This window comes from Balaenoptera physalus (assembly GCF_965194825.1).
Source record: "Balaenoptera physalus genome assembly, chromosome: 4".
In the NCBI taxonomy this organism is placed as follows: domain Eukaryota; kingdom Metazoa; phylum Chordata; class Mammalia; order Artiodactyla; family Balaenopteridae; genus Balaenoptera; species Balaenoptera physalus.
In genome coordinates, this window is record NC_138891.1 from 65,594,706 (window position 1) to 65,607,723 (window position 13,018).

Below are 13,018 nucleotides of genomic sequence, written 5' to 3' on the forward strand. Positions count from 1 at the left end.
AAAATCACAGTTCTCTACATTGACCACCAAATTTCAAGTATACCTTCATGAGGGCCTTCAATCCAGAGATCTACTATTTTATCAATACTATCTTTGGAAAGTAAACTTCTAGATAGCCAGAGTAAAGGAGAGAAAGTTGCCTAACTACATGGAGTAGGGGAGGAATTCCTCAAGTCTGCTTTTTCTTTTTTCTTTTTTTCTCATTTAATTTCATATTTATTCTCATTGCACTGGGCTGGGAAAGGAAGGAGTTGTGAGTGTATAGAATTGCACTATTGCACTGTCTTTCAGACAGAATTGGGATCCAGGTTCTAACTTCCTTTGAGTTCAGGATCTGAATCAGAGTCAGAGGAGGTTGACTGCAGCTGGAGGCTGGGGGCTGCTAGGAAAAAGGCAGGGATCAGGAATGTACTTGACCTTGGAGAATTCCTGTTCCAGGGCTCCCATCCAGGTACCTGAGGATGCTTCAAGTAGATCACATGTTGGGGCGGTGGGCACAGCAGCTCCCCAAAGGGAATATGACTGGCACAGGCCTGGGACTGGTATTCAGGAGGTGGGAGGCTGGTCACATGTGCACAGGGAGGACCTGAGAAGACATTGTCCAACCATCTGTATCCCAGGGTCCTGTGAAGGGGCCTCTCCATAAGGACAAGGCCAGGGCTTGCTCCTTGACCTCTGGTTGGCCTCATGAATAGTGGAGCATAAGTCATGCAAATTTATAAGCATTTGGAGACATTGTTGCCACTCTTCTTTATGCCCCTGTGCTTGCGACCCTGGGCAATTGCTTTTGGCTGTACATGAGTCTTCTTCTCACCACTTCACATTCAAGGAATTCCCATTCTTGTAGGAAACTTCCGATTTCCTGGTCACTCTAAGGTTTAATTAACTGGCCTGTTGCCTTTTCTGATCCCTGGGTTTATTTTTCCTTCTTTACTTCCTGGGGGGTTGCCAATGATTTCAGCCTGAAGTGTCTATTTTTTATTCCTGAGTTTTCTCTACAGCCACGGGGTTCTAATTCAGGGTCAGCAAAGAGCTGGTGTCCAGGGTCATCTGAGCATGGGCCACTGCCTTTACTCCTTGCTTGGCCCTTGCAGTAAACCTTTCTCTGCTCCAAACCCCGATGTTTCAGTTTGTTTGGCTTCACTGTGCATTGTGCACATGAACCTGGGTTCGGCAACACAGGCACTTACTCTGGCATGCTGGAATTCAGCAGAGCCTGGATGTGCCCGAGTATAGAAATGTGTTTGCTCCTCTCTGCTCTGGCAGTTTCTAACTGCTTTTTCAACAGACTTTCAACCAGTGTTCATGTTTTAATCTCACATCCCTACATCCAAAAAAACATGGTCCTACCAATTTCTGAGTCTTTTGGTTGTTCTGCAATACAAATGAGGTTGCTTATCAGCTCTCCCCACTCTGAATTTAGGACTAAGCTTTCTCCCATCTGCTAATTTTCTCATCATTTTCTCATTTGCTTTCCAATTTAAGTTCTGTGAGCTGTTGTCTCTTTTCCAATTTTCTTGAGTGTTTAAGTCTTTTCAGCAAGACTTTTAACCATTATTTTAGTGGGCTTTCAAGAGATGGCAGAGGTTTAATATCAACCTTCTAACTTTAACCAAAATCAAGACTTTAATACATAGGGACAAAGGTCCCTATTTGAAGGAGGAGGGTGGGATGGAGCAAAGGCGGGGCTACTGATACCCTTAGGAACCTAACAATCCACCTAGATCCACAAACTATTCAGAGTTGCCTGGGAAGCTTTGAAACCTCAGTTCGCACTAGTTAGCCCAGGGGGAATTCTCATCACAATTCTCTCAAGGAATGCATTCAAATGAAAGCATTTTGAAGTAAATCATTTAATCTCTATACAATCTCTGTACAATCTGTACAAATCTCTGTATAACCCCTCCACAGTTTTTTACCTCTAGGAACCAGGGTCACTGCAAAGAAGGAAGGCAACCAAATTGGAAAATAGGTGCCCCAAAGGAAGATGTAGTACCTATTCCTCAATCTGTATTCTGTTGAGAGTCTAGCCCCTCAGTGATTCCCACTGTCCACAAGTATCCGTCTATCTTATCAGACAGCCTTTGGCTGATTAATCTAAACTCATATAGAAATGCACTCCCTGACTCTACTTTTTAGCCTCAGAACTTCATTTAGTTCGTTTGGTAGATTTTCCTTTCTTTGTCTGCTTCAGTGAGTCTAACAGATTGAACAGCTAATTCCAAATTAGAGAGAGCAGGAAAAACAGGAAGCTTCCCATTCAAGGCCCCAAAGGATCTTCTGCCTTTCCCCTCCTTGGGTAAGACAGGGAGTTCAGTCCCAAGCGTCTCCTTGCCTTCTGGAAGGAGTTTGCCAGCTGGCTTTACCATAGCACCACCTTGTCCAGGAACCAAGTTTTGAGGTGTGTTTAGAGTTAAATCTATTAGAATCACCTTTTGTGTTTTTGTTTTTTTTTTACTTGCAGAGCCAGCAGAAAGACAGCTAAACACAGGGTCTGGGGTTTTTTCATCAACTAACAGACATCAGCTTATAGAGAAAGATAGGTCATATAAAATCAAGGCTGTTAAAGTCAACTACAATTTAAGTGAACAAATTACATTTTCTACTGCAAACTCATTCTGCAGATTAAAGAAACACTGCAAAGTTATATTTGTTTTGCAATAGAAGGGAGTTTAAACATGAATGATCAGCTCAGGAAAAACAGCTAGTAGCAGTGGACATCTCAGGAAAATTTTCGGTGTTTCTATTGAACATCACAAGAGACAGAGCCTTACAAATTATAATTAAATAAGATTTTTCCTCCACTGGTCTGGGCTGCTTATTCCTGATATCACCAGAGTGTACATCTTCCTGGTTCTTGACTTCTGAGCTTACTGTGGAGGATAATACTTTGAAAATTTCAAGTATTTAACGTAATAGGTTTCTTGACCACCGCCCCCTGCCAAAAAATGACATTACAGCCCATATAATTTCTTTTATTTGGGTCAATTGTGAGTATAAAATTTTAAAGTTACTTTTCAAAGGAATTTTAAAGGAAAATAAAAATAGAAGCCTCTAGCAAGCAAAGGGGCACTATGCTTTGACCATCTTCTCTCTTCAGACGTGAAGGCTTTCCCAAACAGAGGCAGTCCCAGGGAACACCAGCTAGTTATGCATCACCTCAGCCTTTCTACGGGAGTCAGGAAGATGGCAGAGTGCCCACCCCCTTTATTTTTTCGAAGTCCTATTAATATAATAAAAAAAAAGTTTTCATCAGAAACAACTGACAATTACTATTTAGTTGGTTATTCACAGACTTTAGTTGGCCTATCATTCAGAATTCAGAACTGGAAACCAAGATCTAATTTGCCTCTGCCCTGGTCTGGCTAATGACTACAGATTTAGTAGGCCTACGATCCATCTGAAACAGTGTATCCCAAACAGAAAAGTTCAGATGAGCTATATTGACACACAGTATTTATTTTGATTTTTTTCGGTAATTACTTAAATCAGTATTAGAAAATACAAGAAATTAAACCTACGATTTCACTCAAGCGAAGTAAATGCAAATTGACTTAAAAATTAGGTAAATAATTCAGGTGGTACGATTTAGGTATGGCAAAAATCATGAAGCCTGAATAGTTGAAGAATGGCTGGATTTATTCCAAGGAAATGAGGTCTATAAACTGCCACTTCACTTCTACGTCTACTGCACCCCAGTTTCAGATGCAAGGAGTGGACCTAAGGACCACCACCACCCAGCCTATGCTCCAGGCCCACTTTCAAATGTGGGCAAATTCACCAAACAAAATTCACAAACAGCAGCAGCAGAAGTAACAATACCAAAGCAACTGATGGAGCAGTGAAGAGGAGGAAAATGCTGAGCTTTTTTCCTTAATGTAGTAGGGTTAGGAGAAATTTTATTTTTAAAATGCCTTTTATTGTTTTTAAAGTATTGTTTGTGCAACAAAAAAGATAAAAACTTGCAAGTAGAACTCATTTTGTTTTACAGTCCAGACAGTCTAAAACAGATTCTTCTTAAAAGTAGTACCTTTATGTAAATCGTCACCGTTTCAGTAAGTAAATGCAGGCCTACAAGTCCAGGGGATAAAAATGGTCACATAAGCTGAAGGGGACATCAGGATGTGTCCTTTTTTGAATATGAATAGCAGGAGTAGTTTTACTCTTTAAAAGAAATTAAAACAGCATATCAACAGTACAACTCACTGTAGGAAATAGATAATATCCCTTCATCTTTGTAGTTTTACTATTTATTCTTCTAGTTATTCACTCATTCATTCAAAAACATTTAAGGGCTTACTATATGTCTAAGGAATTACTACCAGCAGTGAAAAAATTCTTTTCCTCATCAGTCTGTTTGACCTAAGAATAAAAGAAGCAAAAACATGATTTTGCCATTTTTGGATTAAAATTCACAACTTCCTAGAAGCTATTCTGGATCAACTCTACTCTATGCTAACAATGCCTTTACTGTCTCTTCTTGGTTCTCATTTTATACACTATTCAACAAAGTTGATTGGTTGCTGTGGCAGGCAGAATAATGTTCCCTCCAAATAGGTTGGCTTACAATCGCTAGATGGCTTTACAATTGTCAGCGGAGGCTACTGGAGAGTAAAACTAAACTAGGTGGTCACACAGGGAAAGAAGCGGAGTTTTAGCATCATTTGCAGTATAAATGGCCTCACATGTTCCAGGTTAGCAAAGAAGCATTGTAGTTGACTTAGAGATGGCCATCTAATTTTAGATCTCAGGTAAGTGGAAAAGTTTCACAGTATGCTCTGTGTTGATATGCAAAACTTTGTTAATGTGTATGTTTTGTTTGGATCTTTCTCTCATTTTTTACTTACTGATGCTATTTAGTAAGCACTTGAGAATGTGGTAAGCACAGCATTTATTAGAAATACATGGCAGAGTTGCTGGCAATGTGGGTCTGGATTTTTGCTGAATTTTGGATTAGGAAACTTTCTTACCTTGAAACCCCTTGAGCAATTGTGACTTCAACCAGAGTTTAGCCCTTGATTATTTCCTGTTAAGGGACTCTGGAAATCCTCCACAGCATGTAACAGTAGTGCTAAACCTAAAGAAAACACTCAACAATTAGGTGTTGTTGATTGATTTCACCCTATGGTTGATTGATTTCACCCTGTAGACTCAAGTGAGACTAAATTGTTGGCCATTTTTCTCATTTAGTATTTTCTTCAGTTTCCTGGATCCCGGGAGATTTTTAGTAGGTTTTGGACGAGCCAACAAGGATCTCTGACCTCCATTCTCAGAAAATGTCTGGCATTACCGCAAATCTGGATTTGAACATTATAAAGGGTAAATAGGGAGCATCATCACTAGACTGAGGGCCAAGTACAGTCATCTTGGTATTAGTTTTTGTCACAGTTCCTAGCGTGATCATTTTCAAATAAATAAATGATTTTTGGGAAAAAATGTAGTATTTAGAACCAGATATCATGTTGAATACACAAATATAGAAAATTAAGTCATTTTTTCCCCGTTATCAGACTTTAGGTTGGCCTTCTGAATTAAGGAGAAAATGTTTTCTTGAGTATTCGTGTTATCTTGCAGGGTGGGTAGGACTGTATTTTAAAGTTAAATGACTAAAAATACTATTTTTGATTTTTATTAACGAGCCTGGGTTAGGGCTACAGTTGAAAACCTCTGGAGCTTTACGAATCATGCAGTTTATTTAAGCAGCAAGGGTTGTATTGCTCTCAATTTCAATAAATCAACATTCATTATGTATAAACAATTAAAGCGCAAAAAGCCTTTAAAAAAAAAAGAAAAAGACCATAACCCAAACCTGTGTAGTCCCAAAGCAGCATGGAGCTGTACCGGCCGGAAGCATCCGTTTAAATTCCTGAGTTACAAGGCACATTACCCCTACATTAGCAAAAGTTTACAATGATTTTATCAGGCATTTCTCACACCTGTTAACATTATAAGCATTATTTTAAAAAGAGAGCGAGAGAAGACCAGAGGCAACATGAGAAGAATGGAGTTGGCTACTCCAGAGACATCTGCAGAGGACATTACATATTTCTTCTCGCCCTGCACGTTGGACGGTAAACCGGATCTTATGGGACTTGCTGGGTAGCCGACATTTTCCGTAGTAGGAGTTCCACTGTCAAGGTCTGAAGGATGTTAAACGCTCGTGCCAAAGGCCAGGCGGCTCTCTACCGTCAAGTTAAGTAGCGGTGGGAACGAGCGGAACAGCCCGATTCCCCTCCAGCGCAGAGTGTGGACGTGCCTACCCCTCCGGCACCGAGCACTGCGGGACCTGCAAGGCTGGTCCCACTCGCCGGCGGGAAAGCCAGAGCTGCCAACCGTCCGGCGCGCCCCAGCCTTCCGCCTCCCGGTCCAGCCCGGCGGCCCGGCCGCCTCTGCTTCGGGGACGCGGAAACCCCGTAGGAGCAGGGCGGGCGGGGAACGCGGTTCTCCCTACCGCTTGCTGCAGTATTCTTCCGCCGCAGAGCAAAGAGTCCCAACATCCCCCCCCAGGGTCTTGGGATGTTCAGCAACGCTGTAAGATCGACAGATAACTAAATTTGGGTTTTTCCACCGATTTGCTTAGGATATTTTCTGAGATAAGCACCCCACGATCACAATTTTGTGGCTGGTCGAAGAACGACGGGAAAATTCCTCCGCAGAAAACGGGTCCCGGCCGCGAGCCTATAAAAAACGGGTGGTGCGGCCCCTCTGTCTTTCCAGTCGGGCACTGAGTGGTTTTTCGGATCATGTCTGGTAGCTCCGCGGATTATAACAGGTATGCCGCTTCTTCGGTGGTGGTGGTTCTCTGTGGCACAGGTTCTAAAGCGCCGGAGGAGGTTGTAATAGATGGAGAGGAGGCAGGGAACCCCGGGTTCATAGGCGGGGCTTTGGGGTACAGTACTCCTGTGTTTTTCGAGAAGCTTCCATGATAGGTAGGGCCCGGATTGTGGGGAGACGGGTAAGAAAACGGGCTGGTGAAAGAGTGTGTTTTCCCGAAGACGTCTTGAAATCGCGGCCGCTTCCCCTGCCCGTACGGAGCCCAGCATTTAGTGGCAGCCGTGGCGCAGTCCGCAGTCGGTACGGTGTAACTGGGTTGTCTAAAGCTTTATTCGCGGCCAGCGGCGCGGTTTGGGAGCGCTAGGCAGTAGGTTGGGTGGGGGCAGGACGGCAGCGGCGGCCGGAGGCCGGATGGGGCCGGGCCGGCAACGGGGTCCCGGCGAACCGTTGGCAAGGCCTCGCCGGGCCTAGGCCCGCGTCAATCACTACGGCTTGCGCATTGTTAGGGGCGGAGCTCGGCGCGTGGAGTTCTCGCGAGACGGTGCACTGCCGAGAGGGGAGCGCCTGGCGCTCAGGCCTGGGGGGAAGGGCCGGCGTCCGTGAGGTCTTTCCGGGCGTCCCCGGTTCCTAACCTTTGAGCGGCGGCGCAGTACATCGTGTGCCCTGCGGCACCAGCTGCCTTTGCTCGTTTGGGAAGTGTACACGTGCGGGGGAGAGCGACCGTATGAGAAAGGGCTTCTCTCCCCCTCAATGTGCAGTTGCAGGGGTTTGGGGAAGGGACGTTCTCCTAACAGCAGTATTTTTGTCAGCAGAGAACATGGCGGCCCAGAGGGAATGGAGCCCGATGGTGTCATCGAGGTAAGAAATGGGAGTGGAATTTGGAACTTTGGAAAGGTGAGTTTGTTCATCCGTTTATTCCTTTTTTTTTTTTTTTTTTTAACTTTCAGAGCAACTGGAATGAAATTGTTGATAACTTTGATGATATGAATTTAAAGGAGTCTCTTCTCCGAGGCATCTATGCTTATGGTTTTGAGAAGCCATCAGCTATTCAGCAGAGAGCTATTATCCCGTGTATTAAAGGTAAAAGAATTCGTTGGCGCTTCTTAAAAGTGAATTCCCTGTTCTGCATAGACCTGCCCCTTTTTCTCTTTAATATGGGAAAATTACCTTCTGGGGGACTAGCACCTATTTGTATTCCTTAAAGTGAAATGATGGCAATCATCTTTCGGGACTGACCTGAAATGAAGAGAATACTCATTGCTGATCACTTGATTATTTGGGCGTAATTCATGTTCCAAATGGAATACGTGGTGTAAACTAGAAGTGGCGGTTTGATGTGGGATCGGTAAATGTGTATCCTACTTTTTTTAGGGTATGATGTGATTGCTCAAGCTCAGTCAGGTACTGGCAAGACAGCCACATTTGCTATTTCCATCCTGCAACAGTTGGAGATTGAGTTCAAGGAGACCCAAGCACTAGTATTGGCCCCCACCAGAGAACTGGCTCAACAGGTATTGATAGTGTAGTTCACAAAAACTGCTTGCGTGTTATACAGGTTTCAAGTTTCACAATTGTGAAGAATTTAAAGCTTAGTATAAATTTGTCCTACAGAGCCCTCCTTTTAACTGTCTATGCATGCAGGGAGTTTCTGTTGAAAGCTAAACAGTCAAACGGGAACTGGGGGTGCAGGTATGGTTTGCAGGGTTGTGTAACAGATTGAGAAACTGAAGTTTTTGTTCAGGGTGGACTAGACCTGTTCTCATTTTCAAGTTTGAATGCAGTTGTGCAACATGAAAACTGCAGTGACATGTTATTTGACTGTCTTAGTAGTTTGTGCTCTATCTGTTGCATGCTGTGTTTTCAGAGCTCACTGCCATATTGGTTTGAAGGAAAACCTTGCTAATACATCTGTATGGTTTATTAAAGCCAAGATTATATACGTTGCAGCACTGCGGGAAAAATTACTGTTTTACCGCTGTTTACACTTTTCTACACAATGAAGAATAACAGTAGGAAATGTTTTTAGTTACGTAGCTGGTACCTGGGGCAATAGGATCTCAAGTTTGACAAGGCACAAGATGTTTTCAGGGAAGTTTATCTTGAGGCATTTAGATTGGTCTGTATTTTAAGCTCGGAAGTAGTTAAGTGCTCTGCATGCATTGAAGCTGTTTGTAGACCAGATATTTGCCATTATGCTTTGGAAGTTAAGTCGCAGAACCAGTAATTCTGCTGGATAATAATTAAGGCTTTTGGCTTTCAGATCCAAAAGGTAATTCTGGCACTTGGAGACTATATGGGGGCAACTTGTCATGCCTGCATTGGTGGAACCAATGTTCGAAATGAAATGCAAAAACTTCAGGCTGAAGCACCACATATTGTTGTTGGTACACCAGGGAGAGTGTTTGATATGTTAAACAGAAGATACCTGTGTAAGTATTGCTATTGAGTATAGTTTGGTTTTACTATTATAAATAAAGTAAATAGCATGCCTGCGAACCTAGAGATGATAGTATGACTTTATTTTTAAACAGCTCCAAAATGGATCAAAATGTTTGTTTTGGATGAAGCAGATGAAATGCTGAGCCGAGGGTTTAAGGATCAAATCTATGAGATTTTCCAAAAATTAAATACAAGTATTCAGGTGAGCTTTATTTCACTCCCACTTTTAAAATAGCTGGAGGTTAGGTTTAATGCAGGTAATATTACAACACAACTGAAGTGTTCTATTGTCGTTCCCCCTGCTTAAATCAAAAGCAACTGATGCATAACTCTCTGTCACAATTTTCCATGCTCAGAGACGCTTGGTCTCAAAGATTTTTTGTCCTCGAGTATTGTGCAGGTTGTGCTAACTACTTGGGTGATGTGTGACACTATAATCAATTTTTTTTTAAGGTGGTGTTGCTTTCTGCCACAATGCCAACGGATGTGTTGGAAGTGACCAAAAAATTCATGAGAGATCCCATTCGAATTTTGGTGAAAAAGGAAGAATTGACCCTTGAAGGAATTAAACAGTTTTATATTAATGTTGAAAGAGAGGTAATTTGTCTAATTGTCAAACATAAAAATGTAGCCAGGTTTTTTTACCTTCTTGTATAAGCACTGTGCTAAAATTACAGAAACTAGGATCCCATCTTGGTTTTTGTAATAATGCTAGCAGAGTACACACAAGAAGAAGAGTAACTGCACTAGGTTGTAAAGGACTGGGGTGGACCTCTTTCTTAATGTCCAATGTCCTTTGTCTTAAGACTTGGTGCAATATGTCTTTAGACCAATCTTATAATGAGTTTCTAATGAATGTAAGTTGGAAACAATCATGTTAATTACTGTTACCTTTCTCTTTGAAATACTGTAGGAATGGAAGTTGGATACACTTTGTGACTTGTATGAGACACTGACGATTACACAGGCTGTTATTTTTCTCAATACAAGGCGTAAGGTGGACTGGCTCACTGAGAAAATGCATGCCAGGGATTTCACAGTTTCTGCTCTGGTAAGAGGTATTCTAACCTAGTAATGGTAACTGAAGTCTGTACCTTAATTAAAGCAGGATTTAGACTACAATATAGCTGCTAAGTGCTGTGTTGTCGTTCCCCCTGCTCAAAATAAAGTTGTTTCTTAACTATACCTGTCTGCTGTACTCCTGTAGCAGCCAGGGACGCTTGGTCTCATACATGCTGATAAAATTAAATGTTGATTTGATTGGTGATTCTTGAATTAATAGGTTTGTTCCTTCGCAGCATGGTGACATGGACCAGAAGGAAAGAGATGTTATCATGAGGGAATTCCGATCAGGGTCTAGCCGTGTTCTGATCACTACTGACTTGTTGGTAAGTCTCTCACTGCTCTTCTTAATTCACCAAAAGTTTGTTTGGGGGGAAGGTTTTTTAATAACCTTTACCAATTTTGGGCTATTTGGGAGAATAAAGAAAAGACCACACTCCACAGTGAGCTATACCACTTAGTATAGTTCATTACTATTTTGTGGCCTACATTACATAGGTGTCTGGTTTTTCAATTAGAATTTGAACATCGTCGTCATTGTATTTCAGGCTCGTGGGATTGATGTGCAACAAGTGTCATTGGTTATAAACTATGATCTACCTACCAATCGTGAAAACTATATTCACAGGTAAGTAGATGGCATCTTGACTTTACTGGACTGGTAAAATTCATATTTTGCTTTTCTACTGACTGATTTGTCTGAAAGGTAACCTCAAATCAGGGAATTGAGTAATATGACATAGTAACTTGGTAGGGTGTAATTAAAATTGTACTTGGGAAGATTGGTCATACACAGTGGGAAAACAGTTGTGAATGTTGCCCAAATTGTGGACTCTGTACATACAGATATGGTTGTTTTAGATCGGTTGGTCTTAGCTTATTTTTGAGCTGTATTTTTTAGTGATGCTCGTGTCCGTGTCCATGCGCTTTCTTGGTGATTCCTCTATAGTTGGGATTTTCTTGGTGTCATCTGGTAGCAATTTGAGCAGTCCCTGGTTTAGTTATAGTGGCTTTATCCCTAAATAAATTGAATTGTACTTTGTTATATGATGTAAAAAAAGACTTTTTAAAAAATACAGGGGTCGATAGCAGCAGTTGGTGACGAGATGGCGCTCAGAAACGGCGTTGACGTTATTTAGGACGTGGAATCATAAGCGAAACAGCACACTGTTTGAATAAAGAGCGAGTCGGTATTTATATTTGTTTTTCTTTTGTCATGATTATTTGATATTTTAAGATGCTCCAGCCAAGGCATTTTGTATACTAGCCTATTAGGTGGTTTGTATTGTCTGGTTTCTATCAGGAAGGTTAGAAAGCTGTTTTTGGAGGTAAACACGTTTGAGTAATTTGAGTTATATAACGTGTGAAACTCAGCAAAAAGCAGTGATGAGTTTGGGTCACCATACCAAATATTTGTTTTCCCACTGGAAAAAGTTGTAAGTTTTAGACAATAGTTAACCTTGCAGCATTTGTATTTGCAGTTTACAGTTCCAGAAGTGCGTCGAAATGGATTACATAACTGTTCTTTTTGTTTTATCCCTGGTGTTTTACATCTGTCCCAGGCTGACATCTGCTCTTGGCTGGCCCACTTTGGTATGGGCTTTAAATTCACTACCCCAAACAGAATACTGTCATCTGCTTTAAAAAAACAAAACAAAAAAAAAAACACAATACTGTCATCTGCTTTAAAAAAAAAGAAAATAAATAATGCTCAAGATACTTGATAAAATCTCATTTTGCAGCCAGACAAGCCTTGAATCCTTTTGGCACTAACTGCAAAGGAAGATTTTTTTCTCTAGATATTGATTAGCAGCTAGTGCTCCAATTAGAAGCACGAACTATAACCTTGATAAGTAAACAGCAGCTGATGGTTAACAAGTGGATCATCATGTTCAGTAGTTCATGCAGCATGTGAAGTAGTATATTCTAATTGCTGATTTCTTTTTCTTACACAGAATTGGCAGAGGGGGTCGATTTGGGAGGAAAGGTGTGGCTATAAACTTTGTTACTGAAGAAGACAAGAGGATTCTTCGTGACATTGAGACTTTCTACAATACTACAGTGGAGGAAATGCCAATGAATGTGGCTGACCTTATTTAATTCCTGGGATGAGATAGTTTTGAATGCAGTGCTCGCTGTTGCTGAATAGGCGATCACAACGTGCATTGTGCTTCTTTCTTTGGGAATATTTGAATCTTGTCTCAATGCTCATAACGGATCAGAAATACAGATTTTGATAGCAGAGCGACATTAGTCGTGAGCTCTTGTGAGGAAAGTCGTTGGCTTTATCCTCTTTAGAGTTAGACTGTTGGGGTGGGTATAAAAGATGGGGTCTGTAAAATCTTTCTTTCTTAGAAATTTATTTCCTAGTTCTGTAGAAATGGTTGTATTAGATGTTCTCTATCATTTAATAATATACTTGTGGACTAAAAGATATAAGTGCTGTATAAAATCAGCCAATTATGTTAAACTAGCATATCTGCCTTTATTGTGTTTGTCATTAGCCTGAATAGAAAGGCCTTTAAAATTGATTTTTTTAGAAAGCATTTGAATGCATTTTGTTTGGTATTATATTTATTCAATAAAGTATTTAATTAGTGCTAAGTGTGAACTGGACCCTGTTGCTAAGCCCCAGCAAGCAATCATCCTAGATAGGGTTAAACGTTTACCCCAGTAAAATTGCCATATTGCACATGTCTTAATGAAGTTTGAATGTTAAATAAATTGTATATTCACTTTAAAG

General features: G+C 41.3%; 1 protein-coding gene and 1 long non-coding RNA gene across 10 annotated transcripts; one reads left to right on the forward strand and one right to left on the reverse strand.

Annotated features, from left to right (window-relative positions):
• Positions 1-2,959: 2,959 nt before the first annotated feature.
• On the reverse strand, positions 2,960-6,494 carry LOC309660262. 2 transcript variants are annotated; one of them, XR_014263311.1, is made up of 4 exons: positions 6,187-6,494; positions 4,971-5,077; positions 4,301-4,362; positions 2,960-3,223 (listed from the first exon to the last, which is right to left on the reverse strand). It is a non-coding gene; the product is annotated as an uncharacterized lncRNA (long non-coding RNA). The 2 variants fall into 2 exon arrangements; XR_014263312.1 differs by having other exon boundaries at positions 6,043-6,494.
• A 147-nt stretch (positions 6,495-6,641) lies between these two features.
• Positions 6,642-13,017, forward strand: EIF4A2 (eukaryotic translation initiation factor 4A2). 8 transcript variants are annotated; one of them, XR_014263305.1, is made up of 12 exons: positions 6,642-6,772; positions 7,587-7,632; positions 7,722-7,854; positions 8,146-8,285; positions 9,035-9,203; positions 9,306-9,415; positions 9,667-9,810; positions 10,127-10,264; positions 10,512-10,601; positions 10,824-10,903; positions 11,355-11,465; positions 12,231-13,017. XR_014263305.1 is itself a non-coding variant. In XM_082460722.1 (11 exons), the coding sequence occupies exons 1-11, from the start codon at positions 6,744-6,746 to the stop codon at positions 12,373-12,375; spliced, it is 1,224 nt and encodes a 407-aa protein (XP_082316848.1). In that variant the 5' UTR covers positions 6,642-6,743; the 3' UTR covers positions 12,376-13,017. The 8 variants fall into 8 exon arrangements, 4 of the variants coding, with proteins under 4 accessions (XP_082316848.1, XP_082316847.1, XP_082316849.1 ...); XR_014263306.1 differs by having other exon boundaries at positions 11,355-11,461; XR_014263307.1 differs by having other exon boundaries at positions 6,676-6,772; positions 7,584-7,632; positions 12,231-12,321.
• Position 13,018: the final 1 nt, after the last annotated feature.